The sequence below is a fragment of the Coregonus lavaretus genome (assembly GCF_964263955.1).
Source record: "Coregonus lavaretus genome assembly, chromosome: 19".
In the NCBI taxonomy this organism is placed as follows: domain Eukaryota; kingdom Metazoa; phylum Chordata; class Actinopteri; order Salmoniformes; family Salmonidae; genus Coregonus; species Coregonus lavaretus.
This window is the reverse complement of record NC_140006.1, coordinates 28,908,276-28,924,907: the sequence shown is the minus strand read 5'-3', so window position 1 is coordinate 28,924,907 and position 16,632 is coordinate 28,908,276. Positions and strand designations below refer to the sequence as shown.

Here is a 16,632-nt window from a genome sequence, read left to right as displayed (position 1 = left end):
TAATTGTGCTCCTTATTGTACATGTACAGAGGAAATGCTAAGGAAATCAGGCAGTGTTGGAAAAAACATTTTATTGAATTTATTACTTAGTAATGGCAGGAAACATATTTGAGCTGTAAATCACTGACAAAATGAGGCTCATGACATGAAATATTTAAAAGGAAAAACCCCACCCCAAAACGCTTTTGGAATTTTACATTAACCAAAATCCAATGAGTCAGTCTACATAGATAATACAGAGAACAGATGATGTATACAGCAAATTACTATTTGTTTTATGGTGCTCAATACAAGTAGATTCAAATACACAATTTCTCTGTGGGCCAATAACCTTGATTTCAAGGGGAGGGTCACAAAAGGCTAAACTAAAACAAAACATTCTTACATAGACTCACTTGTCCTAATATTAGTCAAAAACACTCAACAAACGTCATGTTCCTAAAGGTCATATTATGCATTGTAATGCACAACATCTAAAAAGTTACACTTCAAAATGCCCTAATATCCCTGACCCCCTCTGTATCCACCACCCCTGTTCCCACCTCCATAACCACCACCACCACGGTATCCTCCACCACCACCACCTCGGTAACCTCCACCACCACCACCACCACCACCACCACCTCGGTAACCTCCACCACCACCACCTCGGTAACCTCCACCACCACCCCTGTATCCGCCGCCGCCCTGGTATCCTCCACCGCCTCTGTAACCTCCTCCTCCCCTGTATCCGGAGCCTCCTCCGCCCTGGTACCCTCCTCCACCTCCATCAAACCTGCCCATCTTGGGAGGACGTGGACCATCTCCAAAACTGATAAAGACAAGACATGTAAACCAGCTGTATTCTGTATTCAAAACACATTTCAGACATGGAATAAAAAATGAAAATACATTTCCAATGCTGTCCTATTACTCAGTGGAGTAGATTACTGTGCACAAATGTTGACAATCTACACAGAATAAGCTAATTCATTATTGCCACTACATGGCTTCACTACTACAAGTATGTACGGTTTGTCATGTTTATTGATGTTTAGTGGACTAAGGTTGATAGGGCTCTGGTCAAAAGCAGTGCACTATGTTGGGAATAGGGTGCCATTTGGAATGCACCCTAAATGTTCCCATCCCCCCAGAGCTGAGATGTCTAATCACGTGTTTATCTTACCGTTGATTGTTGACCATGAGGTTAAGCCCGGCTGCGGAAGGCTTGGAGATTTGGCGGATGATGTTGAGCATGCGCTCGTTTGTGGGGTCCAGCTGTTTGATGTACTCAGGGTCTTTGGTGACTTCCACAACAAGTGCCTCCATTCCAGCCCTCAAAGCAGCTATGCAGGCAGCCACATTATGCGGTATCTTCAGTTTGATCCTGTGAATACAAATGGTGGTTTTATCGGCTTGATCTCACGATTTTCATGCTCAATCTAAAACCCTTTTTAGTACTGTAGGTACACATGCAGGAAAAAAATAGTAGCTGCACTCACCAATCATCCAGTTCAATGATTTCCCCGTTTGATGTGATTTTCTTGGATGCAAACAAGATCAGCTGGAGTGGGCTGACTAGTGTCATTCCTTTGGCTGAGATAGCTCGAGTCCGGATCTGGTGGAAATAAAAAATTATACAATAATTGGCTGCTTGAAACTTGTACACCAATTTACAATTATTAATGATGATTTTTTTTTTATATCTGAACATATACAAATTTTAGCTCACACAAAAAAGAAAATGGTATACAACCTATGATACACCAGTATATTAATATTATGTAGACATTGACTTCTTCTAATTTGAAATCGTACCTTTTCGCTAAAGACGAAGAACGGTGATGGGTAGGTCATGTCCTGGCTGCTGAAGGGGCAGTTGACGGAGCATTTATGGATGAGGGCATTGCGCCCCTCAGTGGTGAGAATCTTCCTCTTCTCCTTGTGGTAGCACACGTTGGGATAGGAGCCGTATGTCAGGAGAGAGATGACCACGTCAAGGTTGTTGTCGGGTCCAACGTTGTTGAACATCTGTGTCATCAAGCACTCTAATGAAAAGACAAACATTTTTTTTACAATTTCAGATGTGATTGTATATTATGCAAACACTGCAATACTACTGGGTTGTTCACATGGAGTGCATCCCGAATGGCACCCTATTCCAGTGGTGGAAAAAGTACCCAATTGTCATACTTGAGTTAAATGAAAGATACCTTCATAGAAAATGACTCAAGTAAAAGTGAAAGTCACCCAGCAAAATACTACTTGAGTAAAAGTCTAAAAGTATTTGGTTTTAAATATACTTAAGTATAATAATAATAATATAATAATATGCCATTTAGCAGACGCTTTTATCCAAAGCGACTTACAGTCAGTATCAAAAGTAAATGTAATTGCTAAAATATACTTAAGTACCAAAAGTGGAAGTACTGTCTAAATAATTTCAAATTCCTTATATTAAGCAAACAAGTCTGCACAATTTAATTTGTTTTATTATTTATGGCACACCAACACAGACATAATTTACAAACAAATCATGTGTTTAGTGAGTCCCCCAGATCAGAGGTAGTAGGGATGACCAGAGATATTCTCTTAAGTGCATGAATTGGACCATTTTCCTGTCCTGCTAAGGATTCAAAATGTACTTTTGGGTGTCAGGGAACTGTATGGAGTAAAAAGTACATTATTTTCTTTAGGAATGTAGTGGAGTAAAAGTCAAAGTAGTCAAAAATATAAATAGTAAAGTACAGATACCCTAAAAAAAAACTACTTAAGTAGTACTTTAAAGTATTTTTACTTAAGTACTTTACACCACTGCCCTATTCCCAATAAAGTGCACTACTTTTGACCAGGTAGTGCACTATAGGGAGTCATTTGAGACGCAGACATAGTTTACCCTCAGGGAAGCCAGAGTTGATGAGGATCTCCTTCAGCTGCACTTTGGCCTCCCAGGTCATCCTCAGTGTGGACATGTTGAGCCTCTTGTGTTCACAGAATCTGGACTCTGCATCCTCACCTCCCATTCTACAATAAAAAGACAAGTTAACAAGCCGTCATAACCTTCATTTGCCAGGTAGTGAGAGGGAATAGGAGTGTATTCCAAAACAAAAATGGGTCATTCAGCTGACATCTCTTCCTACTGCAATGAATGGCATTACGGTGTTCAGTCTGCAATCGTATCAGACACAATTATCAGTTGCATCTGTTTAATTCTAATCCATGAGAGGGGATTGGTTGTTGTTGCATGTTTCTATGAAGCCTGGACTCACCTCACATCGTCCCAAGCCTGGAAGACTGACAGCAGTGCCACGTGGTCTGAGAAGCGGGTGCCAGCAAAGTTTCGGTGAACGTAGCCCAAGCGCTTGCCATCATTGATAAAGGGCTCTGGGAAGCAAGAGGCTGCTGAGATGGTGCACACCGCATCTCCAACACTAGAAAGCAGAGCAGAGACTACTTAAATGATTTCTCGTTGGAAATATAAAACAGTGTAGCGATATTTGTCAATATGGAACAGTATCTTAAGGAAGGATAGTAACTTAGGAAAGGATTTTACAAAATGCATGCATTATTTCTGATGCAGCACTCACTTGAATATGCAGCCCATAATCATCATCTTCCCCAGCCGCGGCTCGATTGGAAGCTTTGCAAGGATCCGACCGAGCGGAGTCAACTCGTCGTTTGTGTCCAAAGCGTCCAGTTCTAGTGAAATATATCAAGGAATCGTAAATGCCAACACTATTGAAGGTGGTTGGTAATGTTTACAACAATGGGGGACACTTCTAGAACACTAGAGGACAAAACAAATTTGTTAAGGTCAAAGCTAAAAACGACTAACCTCTCAGTGTGTGTTCAGCCTCTATAACCGCGTCCAGGGGAGGGGGCTCGATGGCCTTGGAAAGGAAATGGCCAATGGCTCCTAGTCTCAGCAGCTTGATGCTCAGGGCTACCTCGTGGAGAGGAGTACGGAATATCTCAGGGGTCATATGGGTCTCCAGTCTGGGATGAAGAAAAGGGTAGGCACAAAAGCACACATTCATCACTTCCCTAATTCAAATCAAACTCAGTTTTTCACATAAGAGTGAAAAAACAGGGTCCATATTCATATAGCATCTCAGAGTAGCAGTGTTGATCTAGGAACAGTTTTGCCTTTTGTATAATAATGAATACATTTACACGGACAGGGGGGACCTGATCCGAGATCAGCACTCATAATGTGAGAGGCTTTTTGAATACGGGCACAGCAGTATGGCATCTCTTCAACTCCAATGAAGGTTGCATAAAACATTTTAAGGTGAATATCCCCCTTAAATTAAGTGACAAATTAAAGCTAGAATCTTTAATTGAAGCAAACCATCACCCCACCCCGCCTGTGTTTTGGTAAAAAGCTGAGGGATGGGCCTGGAGAAATGTAACCACACTCAAATTCATGGACAGAGCTATGGATGCATGGACTGACCATACATGATGTGAACATTATAGTTTTACCCATGTTTTGAGGCTATACAGTTAGGGTGGCCACATGACCCGGATTGTGTGGGACAGTCCTGCATTTTGGCCCTTGGACCCGCAACCAAACAATTATGTCCCGCATTTTATAAACAAATTCAAAACACCAGTAATTTAGAAAAAAAAGGTACATTTGTCCCGTATTTCAGACAGACATTCCGAGCTGTCTCTTGCAGTCCCCTTGCGCTTATGTAAAGATATACATCATAAGAATGTGGTACTGGTGATGTTAAACACTTCTCCAATCGTTGCTTAGATCTGATATTATGTACAACGCAAGACGCAACATACTAGGCAAATGTCATAAGCCTATCATCAACCAATTACATTTCTCCAATCCCGTCGGGCTAAATTTCAGCTAAACTTGGAGGACAGTTGCCTATAACTACTTACAAAAAGCGTGCTTCTGACAAAGAGCTACAAAGGTAAGTAAATAGCCGTATTAGAATAAAATATATAAGGTAATTTCGTCAAACTTGTGAGGCTCACAATGCTCACTAGTTGCTCATTCAACATATTTGCTGCTACTGGCTGAGACCAACCAGAAATGTGTCCATGGTAAAATATTCCCAGATTCTCATAAAACAGACATGTGGTCTCTCGTTTCTGCATCACCAAATTTTGGCCGAGGCAAAAGAGTAGGCTACGTGCACTTCAATTAGCTCCTTCGGTGCAGCAGGAGTAGGTCTGTAGTGCTGCTGGAACTCACCGGAGCGCCACTTCTCACAATGGTGCTCGTTTAGTAAAGTTAGAGCAACGCTTAATCAATATCTTGGAAGATCACATAATGATTCATTAGTATTCTACATAACAGAACCAAATACAATAGCATAGTATTATGTAACTGATACACCAAAAACACCACCTTAGTAATTTCTTATGAGATTTTAGGATGGTTAGCAGAGTAGTCCCCCAAAAATGATAATGTGCTCAAACTCAACAGCGTGCGCCAATAGGCTGAATTTACTTGGATTTAAACAAAATACAGGACAGCTATATAGTTTGTTAACACCGTCTGCTCAAATTCACAGGAAAAGTAATTGAAAAAGATCTAAATGCATATTCCCATGAAATGTATTGAGATCAAATGATAAGCATGCAGATGCAGTTTGGATGTTTCACTGGTAAAACGTGAAGAACATGGCAATCATCCTGTTGCCCCGCATTTGGGCATTTTAAATGTGGTCACCCTTTTGTTAACATTTACATTGTTTACAAACATTGGAGTAAAACAAGTTGTATTTTGGGTTCTGATAGGGCACGACAGTTGAACTAAACTCATGAGGCATTTATAAGTTATATTCTGTTTTTAAATCAATGGGTGTATATCATTTTTATGTCAGAAAATGTATGTAGCAACTAAGGATTCCAACTTTAATGGTGCCCGTGAGGTCCCTTAAGTGCTTCATTCAGTATGGATATCAACATAAACAGCATTTGTGGAGGTTAATGTTGCTTTTCTCTGCCCTGGTTGCAAAAGGAAAACATCAACCAGCTAGCTAGATATATAGCTAGCTACTTTGCTAAACAATCGAAGGTGCACAATCCATAGCTACAAAGCTAGCTAGCTACCTACTCCATGTTCAGTCAGTGAATCAGGCCATCTCCATGGTAACCAGATACTCTTTCTGCCATACATGCCTTCAAACTATAGTAAAACCTCTTAAGTATACCCTTACCTACGGAAAATGTTTGAGGGGCTCTATGCAACAACCTTAAACAATTCCTGTAGGTAAGGAAACATTTTTCCTTAAGGGAAATCCTTAAGGGAAACACTTAAAACTGCAATATGTAACTTTTTGGGCAACCCAACCAAACTCATAGAAATGTGAGTTATAGATCTGTCATTCTCATTGAAAGCAAGTCTACGAAGCGGTACATCTGTTCTATGTGCAATATTTCTATGTTTCCCGTTCTTAAGTTTGTTTTTGCATCTTTTACTTTTGTACACCAGCTTCAAACAGCTGAAAATACAATATTTTTGGTTATAGAAAATATATTTCACAGCGGTTTAGATGGTACAATGATTCTCTAGACTATACATTGCTTGTTTTGTCACATTAACTTAAATTAGACTAAACATTTGATTTTTAGCAACAAGGAAATGGCGGAGCGATTTCTGCATATTGCACCTTTAAGATGTTTTATGCAACGGGGCCCAGAGACTTACTTGTCGAAGCGTGCTCTGCTACACAGATGAAAGCAGAAGCCAGCCCGGACGCGGCCGGCCCGACCCTTCCTCTGCTCCAGGTTGGTCTTGGAGCCCCAGACCGTGGCGTAGTTGGTCATGTTGTTGTGAGACGTGAAAAGTTTCACTTTCTGCCTAAGAGAAAACACACCATAATGGGTGGTCATTAGTAGCTACACTCCCATGCAATGATAATGAATGTAACTCAAACAGATCATATAAAGTACAGTATATCAAGTGAGAAGCACTTACTTGCAAGAGTCGATGACATATACTACATCATTGATGGTAATACTGGTCTCTGCGATGTTTGTTGACAAGATCACCTGAAAAGGATCAAATATAAATAACAAAAATAATGATAACAGATAAGAAACATTATACACCTATAGAGGAAAAACAGTAGGACCCTGACTGACTGACCTTGGTGATGTTTTCAGGCACAGGCTCAAATACCCTCCTCTGCTCCTCTCTGGGGATCTGAGAGTGGAGAGGCAGAATCAGGTACCGTTGACTCCCTGGGTGAAACAAAATTAATAGCAAGTAAATTTACTGGTGTCATTACAATTAAGACAGCATTTCTATGGCAGAAACTTGGGTGATTTAGGACTAAAATGAAAACAATGCTTTTGTTGATATCAACCCAAATTCTTTGACCAACAGTATTTCTATGGGAGAACAGTGATTAGTACTGAGACTACACACCAAAGTGTGGGTTCATCTCCAGGTGTTTCTGCATGGAGTAGATGAGGTTCCAGCCGGGCAGGAAGACAAGCACGGCCCCGGCCACCTGGAGGGTCTCGATGTACTTCAGCAGGGCCTCCACCAGCTCAAAGGGAGTCTCCTTCTCATTCATCTGGGCCATGGAGCGCTTAGTGTCTGGGGTGTACTCTGGCCCACATATCACATTACAGTTGGCCTGTGACAAACAAGAGGAAGAAACATATGCATAGACCACACTTCCGTAGAACAACAAACAGTGGTTCAATTAAATGGTTCTCTGTGCTTATGACTGAGGACAAAGTACTATCTCATACCTCTTCATCTCCTCCTTCCTCATCCTTGTCCTTCCTCTTTCTATCACTCGGAGGAGGAATGAAATGTGTCATCTGAATGCAATCTTCCAAAAAGTACTCTGGAAAAGATTGAAACTTTGTTGGAAACAACACCTTAGAGCTATCCATTACAAGCCCATAAACTGGATCATATAAAGGTTAGATGATTTAAGAAAGTTTGTGAGCTCCATTTGACTGTGCTCTTACCTTGTACTGGGAATGTGCGGCCGAACACCTCGATGACAGGGCAGTTGAAGAAGTACTCTCTGAACATGGTGGTGTCGATGGTGGCGGACATGAGGATGACGCGGACCTCTGGGTAGGTCTGGACCACATCCCTCAACACCACCATGAGGAAGTCAGTCTGTGAAGAGCAAAAAGTAAACAATTACTTAAGTACACCGAGGGATGATTTCCCAGACACAGATTAAGCCTAGTCCTGGACTACAAATCATTCTCAATTGAGATTCTCCATTGAGAGTACTTTTTAATCCAGGGCTTAGCTCAATCTGTACTATCAGGATAACCTGCCCCTAAGGATTACGATTTGGGGGATCTTCAGATATACGCACATTGATGTCCCTCTCGTGGATTTCATCCACAATCACATGGCTGATCCCGCGAATACCTGCTTCCAGCTTCCGCAGTAACACACCTAGAAATAGAGCAATACACATCAAATTATGCTATAAATTATCAATACAATTTCATTTGTCTTCTGCTATTCTTAACCCGAGCTATTCTCATCCCCAGTTATATTAGCTACATAAAACACCTAAAGTATGAATGACAAACGAGAATAAGAGAGACACTTACCAACAGTGCAGAACATGATGCTGGCATGGGGTCGTGGGAGGATGGATTCAAAGCGGACGCTGTACCCACAGCTCTTACCGACATCCTCTCCTCTCTCGTAGGAAACACGCTCTGCCACAGACACTGCACTGATACGCCGGGGCTGAGGAAGAAGGGAAGGAGGTCACTGTGAAATAGCAGTCAGTCATTCAGCTATCTTCACTTTTATATTATATTTATCTTGTATGTAACAGTCCATGTCCTGGACCTGTGTTTCTGTTTGTAATGTTGTTTAACATTTACACAATGCCACAAACAACATTTCCCAAGGGGACAACAAAGTCATTATCTCATCACAAGCAAGGAAAATATTCAAATACATGAATATTTCATTTTGAGTCTTACCTGGGTTACAATAATGTTACATTCGGACGCCCTCCCACTCTTGATGAACTGATCCAGGATGTACTGAGGAACCTGGGTGGTTTTGCCACAGCCGGTTGCCCCTCGAATGATCACCACCGAGCTGCCCTGAACGGCAGTCATTATCGCCTCCTCAAACTTCTTCACTGGAAGCCCGTCTCGCTCCCCAATGACCTAGGAGACACATTTTTGCATGTCAGTCAGACATAACATAACACTGTCTCATGCAAAATTCTGATATTTTGCATGGCAATATGCAACGACTGTCCAAATTATCACTAATATATGCCGCTGTGGGAAAAAGTTTGTTGACGTGTGGCTTGATTGAAGCATATTATGCGAGAAATGTGCAGTGATTGGTTGAAACCGCAAGCCCTCTTTTCGTACTGCGGTGATGGGTCAGATTTATGTGATAATATTGCAATGATTTGACTTATGTGGAAATAGTGTGTTGATTGGGAAAATTTGCAAGCCCTCGCAAAATATGTGGGTAATTGTTGATTTTGCACACAGAAAATGTGATCACAGAAACGCGGAATCCTGGAGGGACTGATAACAGGACATAATTTAACACAAAATCAAGATAATCGAGTGATTCCTCACGAAACCAGAACAAAAAAAATACAAAAAAAAAATCAGATTTCCACTACATTTTTTCAATAGCTTGGTCCTTTGGAGGCAGGATTGTTGACATATATTTTACATTTGTATCTAAAAGCATATTAATAAATTATTAATTGAAGTTGGAATATTTGTGACATTTTGGCCTTGCCCAGGCCGCCTCCTTTAAGAGTATTGGCATATCAAAGTTCCAGAGTGGGATCTCTGCTAGTTTTTAAGTTATGGCCCATTTTATACAGAGAAATTGGCATAGTAGGCAATGTAAACAACCACAGCCCTCCAATTACTTGTATCATTGCACATCCTGCAAATCACCAGCAAAGGGTGACCATTTTGAATCCATTTTCACATTCACTCTGTTGTAATGCTTACAAATTGGATAATAACTCTAAAAGTAACAGAGCGCCCACTCTGGAACTTTGATATGCCTGTAGAGTATATTATGCACAATAATAGTGAAAAATTAGCCAAATCAGAAATGGTATATTTTCAGTATTCATGTTTATATTATTAAATATCCATAAATTAAAGCTGCAATATGTAACTTTTTGTGAGTTCTAGATCTGTCATTCTCATTGAAAGCAAATCTAAGAAGCGGTAGATCTGTTCTATGTGCGCTGTTTCTGTGTTTTCTATTCTTAAGTTTAGTTTTTGCATCTTTTACTTTCGGTTTTGCACACCAGCTTAAAACAAGCTGAAAATACAATATTTTTGGTTATAGAAAATATATTTCACCGGTTTAGATGGTACAATGATTATCTACAATATATTGCTTGTTTTGTCACAAACTGAAATTAGGCGACTTCTGCATATTGCACCTTTAAATGTAAGATTTTTGTGTAAATCAAAATACTAATATTACAGGGCAAGCGGTAAAGCTTCATGACACACATTTTTGCTTTGTAGCACCTACAAATGAAACATTATGGAGTCAATTATTTCTCAATTATGCTTTAAGATACAAATGTCAAATAAATGTCAACAATCCTACCTCCAAAGGACCATTCTATGGATTACATTTCATGAAAATCCCCAAAACCAGGGTCTGTTTTTGTCCTGGTTTCATGAGGAATCACTCAATCGCAGTTAAGTGAGGGCAACAACATACCTTCTGTAGGTTTTGATCTTGTTCCAATTGATAGGTCAGCTCCTGATGGAGGTCAGTGCTGATTTGCTCTGGGGTGCACTAGGGGAAATGTAAATGATACTTTTAGATGGGATGGTGGGTCTACCATGACAAAATAGACTGCTTTAGTTTTGAGAAAGAAAGGACAGATTATGATGAGAATAACAGTAGAAAACAGATATATTGTTGCATTTCTTTTACCAAATGTACAGCTAGAAACAAGTCTGACTCACAAATGCTAGTGGTCCATCGTCTATATTGCTGCTGGTCCAGGGGTTCCAGTTGACTTGCGGAGGGGACCAGGGCACCACCCCGGCCAAGCTCTGTCTCTGAGAGGGCTCAAACACAGCCATCTTCCCTTGGACCAAGGACACTGGGGTACTTGGATCAGGTGGCTGGGGACAGGAAAAAGGTTTAACTCATATAATCCTCATATTCAACGTCACACTCATATCAATCACATACAGTACTTTGCTTTTCTGTGTAACAGGACAGATACTAATTGAAACTGTATATCGATTAATAAATGTCATCATATAAATTAGACTTACTGGAGGTGGAATTGCAACACCCAGTTCTTGGGCCATACTCTGCAGCTGATGTTGCAGATCATCCACCACATTCACCTCAAAAGCTTCCAACTGTGAAGACACCGGAAGGTTCAACCATAGGTTAAAAAAAAAGACTTGCTGCATACTTTGTTCTAACCTTGAAACATATGAAATAAGGTGAACAAACACAAAGCATACACCATTAAGACCCTGTCATTATTAAATCAATGTAATATATTTCTCAGCAGTAAAACACGTTACTTACAATTTCCCCCTCTTTCTTCTTAGTAATGCCAGAATAAGGCTCAATGACACCCAGATGGTAAAGTTGACGGACGATAGACAGCGCAGAGGACTGGGCCGCCAGCTTCTTGTTAGAGCCATGCTCACGGGCGATTATCTCTACAAAACAAATGAAAATGTATTTCTTACACTGCGTGTGAAGTCACATACTTGTTATCTCCAGAAAGCTACTAAACTAGGTTGTCATTGTTTACATTTTCTCCAGAATTTGGAAATATCAAATATTTCTGAGACTCATCTCCAAAATTGTAAACAAAGCATTTTACGTCTGACAGACAATTCAGTTTGTGTTGACTGAAAAAGTTGGTACTTACTTCTACCAAGCTGTCTTACAAATAACTGCATCTCAGCAATAAAGCTCCTAAAGTAGAAGCGAGAAAACACCATCATCCATAATGTTACTAAGCCTAATTCACTTTCTATGAAAAATCTGAATTCAGAATGATGTATAACTGTCATGTTTTTACAGTTGATAAAACATGTATCAATCATTGGACCAACTGACCTCTGAGTTTGAGAAGCCTATTGTCCAGTCTGATGATAACCCTTTCCCTTGGGGGAGCCAGTATGTTATTCTGCCAGACTTCAATCAACAATCAACTTTATCACCTCAGCCACAGAATGCCCCATCCCTAGTGGAACAAGTGACACCAGAAATCAAAACCACACAATAATCTGTCCATTCCATCCCCCATTGTGGATGCAACCATATGACAACTTTAGTGCAGCCTAAAGGATGTCACATGTCTTGACAAGGTAGGTTGTGAATTCTGGCATCAACATCTCCACTACTTTTCATATTCAGAATTACTGACAGAGTCCAGTTAAATTCAAATAGGATCAATATTGTACTAGTAAGGTATTAGTTGAGGTCAGAGATCATATAATTACTTTTGGGATTATAGGATCTCTATGGCTGAGGTATAAATAGCTCCAAAATGACTTGAGAAAAATTCACTGAGATCTCTCAGGTGTTAATCGCACACCCAGGAGGGCTCTGTCTCCATATAAGTCCAGCAGAAAAACATACAGTCCCCATAACTAATGTACAGGTAACTGCCAAAATAAAGGCAACACCAACATAAAATGTCTTAATAGGGCGTTGGGCCACGAGTCAACAGAACAGCTTCAATGTGCCTTGGCATAGATTCTACAAACGTCTGGAACTCTATTGGAGGGATGTGACACCAGTCTTCCTTGAGAAATTCCATAATTTTGTGTTTTGTTGATAGTGGTGGAAAACGCTGTCTCAGGCACCGCTCCAAAATCTCCAATAAGTGTTCAATTGGGTTGAGATCTGGTGACCGAGACACACACACACACCCTTTAAACCTCCTATGCTCCTTTTCCAAAGTCACTGAGATCGCTTCTTCTTGCCATGGTAGCCAAAATAATGGGCAACTGGGCATTTTTATACATGACCCTAAGCATGATGGGATGTTAATTGCTTACTTAATTCAGGAACCACATCTGTGTGGAAGCACCTGCTTTCAATATACTTTGTATCCCTCATTTACTCAAGTGTTTACTATATTATGGCAGTTATCTGTATGTCTACAGGCAAGCTTTTGGTTTGTCATGAATGCTTTGGAGCAATATTCCTGATAAACTAGTATATAAATGAATCTATGGAAAATCTCATAATCACTAGCCTATTGGAACCAGCCTGGTCACTGCGTTCACCAGAGTTCAGGCTGGTTCCACCAGGCTAAGTGATCAACTTCCAGGCCGAAATATTTTCCCATCCTCCTGACCTGTTGTGGTCAGGCCCAACTTGGCTGTATTTGTAATCGGTTTGATTCTTCTCCTTCTGGAAAAACTGGTTCAGACGGGCCTTGGCGTTCTCTAAAGTCCAGTTGCCATGGAGTCCTGCGTTCAGATCTACCTCCTCAGACTCCAGAGTCTTGATGGGGAAAATAAACTCATCAAAGGTTAAAATCAGGCATTTTTTTTGTCATTTAGCAGACGCTCTTATCCAGAGCGACTTACAGGAGCAATTAGGGTTAATTGCCTTGCTCAAGGGCACAGATGCATTGCTTATATTAAATATAATTCAGCATAAATATAGCTAATGGATATGAAACAACAATGCCTTATAAAAATTGTGAATTGACAGGTCCTACCGCCTGTGCCTCTTGCTCATCTCTCTTTGAGTAGTAGTCCTTCAGATTGGCCCCACGATCCCACGGAGCATTGGTGTTTGCACCACCTCCGGAATAATTGCCGCCACCCCCCGAATATCCCAAACCAGTGACACCTGGGACTGGTCCAGAAGGTGCATTCACTGAAGCAAAAGTTAAACAACGAGATGAGTTATGACACCATGGGAATGGAATTAGAATAGGCTTAGAACATAACAAAATCAGCCTAGTACCTTGCTCAGCTTTCACAACCAGGTGAGGAGGGATAGGTCCACTTGGAGGAAGACTTCCAAAGCCAACATTGCCTCCACCACCACCTCCTCCACAGTCAGGCTCACTGAAGTCAGGTCCACTTGCCTGTTAATAGGAAAATTATTTTTAATACGGTAATAAAGTGTCCATCACCAAATGTTTTATCTTGGACCGTAAAAAGTATAGGTCGTTATCAATAAAATGTCACAATATGATTTGGCTGCTGGGGGGCAAAGAGATCCCCTGCTCCGGTAAAACCATTGACAACTTTGTGCTGTTCAAGGGATTGGTTAACTAGCCATATTGATGTGATCTGTTATCAGCTAGCTAGCCAGCTAATTTGTGGTCCATCAATCATTATACAACGCGTGGGTCTAACCCTGAATGCCGATTGGTTAAAACCACATTCCAGCCGGTGTCTATTCCACAAGTTACCATGGCTAAATCTATGAAGTTAAAACAGCTACTGTTGTTCTTCTGGCTGCACTGTTTAACGTGACTGTAAATTAGCCGTAGTTGGCTAGCTAGCAAGCAAGGGATAAGAACGTTGCCAGCCAATATGGTAATGGCACATTTAGAACGAACGACTGGGTCGCATCCATAGATACAGAACAAAAATACTTAATGACTGGGTCGCGTCTCTGGTAACCGAACCGATAGAACGACCAGGCGGCTTGGGTAGCAACCCTAGATTTGTGTCGGGACTACGTCTTGTGGAAGGATGAAATAGTAGTGATAAATAAAGTTTTTAATGAAAATATGGCAATTATTATTTGAATATGTAGGTAACCCGTTGTATAAAAGTGATAATGCCCTCGAAGCCGGTGTTTGGAGGATATATTGGCACGTTTTTTTTTATATATCCTCCAAACACTAACTTCGAGGGCATTACCACTTAAATGTAGCCTATCATGTCTGTCAGTAGCAATCATGACTAAACACTTAAAAACAATGTTGAAAAGGGGATAACGTTAGCTAACTTCACTAGGTAGGCTTACGTTGGTTGGAGAAAAATTTACATTAGGTCTACTTACCACTATGTTTAGCCAACTGTACAAAGTTTCTACCGGTAGTTTGCAAAGGAAACACTATCAGCCAACAGTGCATCCATCGGCAAATGCGCCCTTCTGCTGCTCAATAGGCCGCGCCCACAAAGGACAGGAAATTAACCTAAACCACTCATACTTGTCAGGTATAGTTCACTTTTATTTTATATCACTCAAATATCCTATTAATGGTGGCCAATATTGAGATATCGTTAGGCTACGCTCACGTATTTGAATGTTACATGATCAATTGATTTTTACTGATAATGAGAAGTATGTAGTTACTTGCTGTATAACTGATAGTGCTAAATAGGGGCAATTGTTTTGGATGGAATAATCGGAAATGTGTAGTTCTGACTATGCTCTTCAAGAGGTGATGATAATATAACCAAATAGTTCACATTTATTTAACAATCCATAGAAAACGGCAAGAAGTTGTCAATGGTTTTAGCAGAGCTGGGGGTCTCCTTGTCCCCCAGCAGCCAAATCGAACGCTCTGCATTGTGACGTTTTATTGATAACCTATTGTGTGAAATTGTAATAACTGACCCCAAGGGCTGGGACTTCCGCTGCATTCATTTCCCCAACTCGGACAAGATAATTGACAAAGTCTCTGGCAGCATTTGCCTGGGCATCCTTCTTATTGGTGGAGTTTCCCATTCCAGTGTAGTTGAATCCCTCAATACGAACCTTGGAAGAGGAATTACATGTATATTTTTTATATATAAAAAGCTACTTCTGTTATTTACCTGATGCTTGCAGATGCAGACATATTTGAAAGAATACAACTGACCTCACACAGAAACTTCTGTCGGTTTTTGTTTCCAGCGGCTCGAATGTCATAGTTGGGTGTTAGTTTCTTCTTCCCACACCAAGCATACAGGAAGTTCTTGATGTCCGCCATGGCGGATTTGTGGATCTGTTGGGTTCAGAGATTCATATAATTTTTCCAGAGCAACTGACTGGTATCTAGGATTCAATAACTTTGTTGGTTTAAACACCAGAAAAACCAAGCTCAGGATGCTAGCTTAGTTAACTAGGTAGTTTTATTTATTTATTAATTTTTCTTAGCTAGCTAACGTTAACGCCGTGATCTGCTATTGGCAAGCTAAAGCTACATGAGCGTCGACGCTGGCTAAATGCAATATTTTAGAGGGATTTACAAGTCCTAACTGCCCGTAAATGTTACCTAAAATGCATGCAGTTAGCTAGTTAGGTCAGACAAATAAAATTATCTAGTTAGCCGGCTAGGCTTATGTTAGCTGAAAGATAGACAAGCTGCTAGCTAACTAGCTAATTCAGGTAGCTAGCTAGAAAGCAAACGTTAGCTCGTTTAGAAGCTCAATCTTCAGTTCTGTACCAGCCAATGTTGCAATGAAATTACGGACATGGCCAGCTAGCTAAATACACTTCACACAATTTAGTACACATTGTATTTGCACTTCGCTTATCTTACCCACTCGAGTTCCACCAGATACTTTTTCAAACGAGCCGGCTAGCAAATACGAACCATTCAGACCGCAGACATGATGGCACTGGGGCACGAGACGGTTAGGCCTGGACTCTGGGCGCATGCGTGGCTAGGACGCATTGGAGACAGCGAGCGCCCCCTGGCGGTAGGCCGATGTCTAGGTTCTGGGTGTCAT

The 16,632-nt window shown here is 40.8% G+C and overlaps 1 protein-coding gene across 2 annotated transcripts; it reads right to left on the bottom strand.

Annotated features, from left to right (window-relative positions):
* Nucleotides 1-51: 51 nt before the first annotated feature.
* LOC311146839 (ATP-dependent RNA helicase A-like) lies at nt 52-16,523 on the bottom strand. Of its 2 annotated transcripts, XM_084183439.1 has the most exons (28): nt 16,443-16,523; nt 15,780-15,905; nt 15,536-15,676; nt 13,922-14,045; nt 13,671-13,831; nt 13,302-13,450; nt 11,862-11,908; nt 11,510-11,646; nt 11,245-11,334; nt 10,927-11,088; nt 10,676-10,753; nt 8,929-9,120; nt 8,545-8,686; nt 8,301-8,383; nt 7,936-8,092; nt 7,711-7,808; nt 7,379-7,592; nt 7,097-7,191; nt 6,926-6,999; nt 6,656-6,808; nt 3,815-3,975; nt 3,567-3,678; nt 3,249-3,410; nt 2,876-3,003; nt 1,798-2,027; nt 1,482-1,597; nt 1,166-1,366; nt 52-811 (listed from the first exon to the last, which is right to left on the bottom strand). In XM_084183439.1, the coding sequence occupies exons 2-28, from the start codon at nt 15,888-15,890 to the stop codon at nt 499-501; spliced, it is 3,831 nt and encodes a 1,276-aa protein (XP_084039565.1). In that variant the 5' UTR covers nt 15,891-15,905; nt 16,443-16,523; the 3' UTR covers nt 52-498. The 2 variants fall into 2 exon arrangements, with proteins under 2 accessions (XP_084039565.1, XP_084039566.1); XM_084183440.1 differs by lacking the exons at nt 13,302-13,450; nt 13,671-13,831; nt 13,922-14,045; ... (1 more) ...; nt 15,780-15,905; nt 16,443-16,523 and adding an exon at nt 12,053-12,179.
* Between the last annotated feature and the right edge of the window lie 109 nt (nt 16,524-16,632).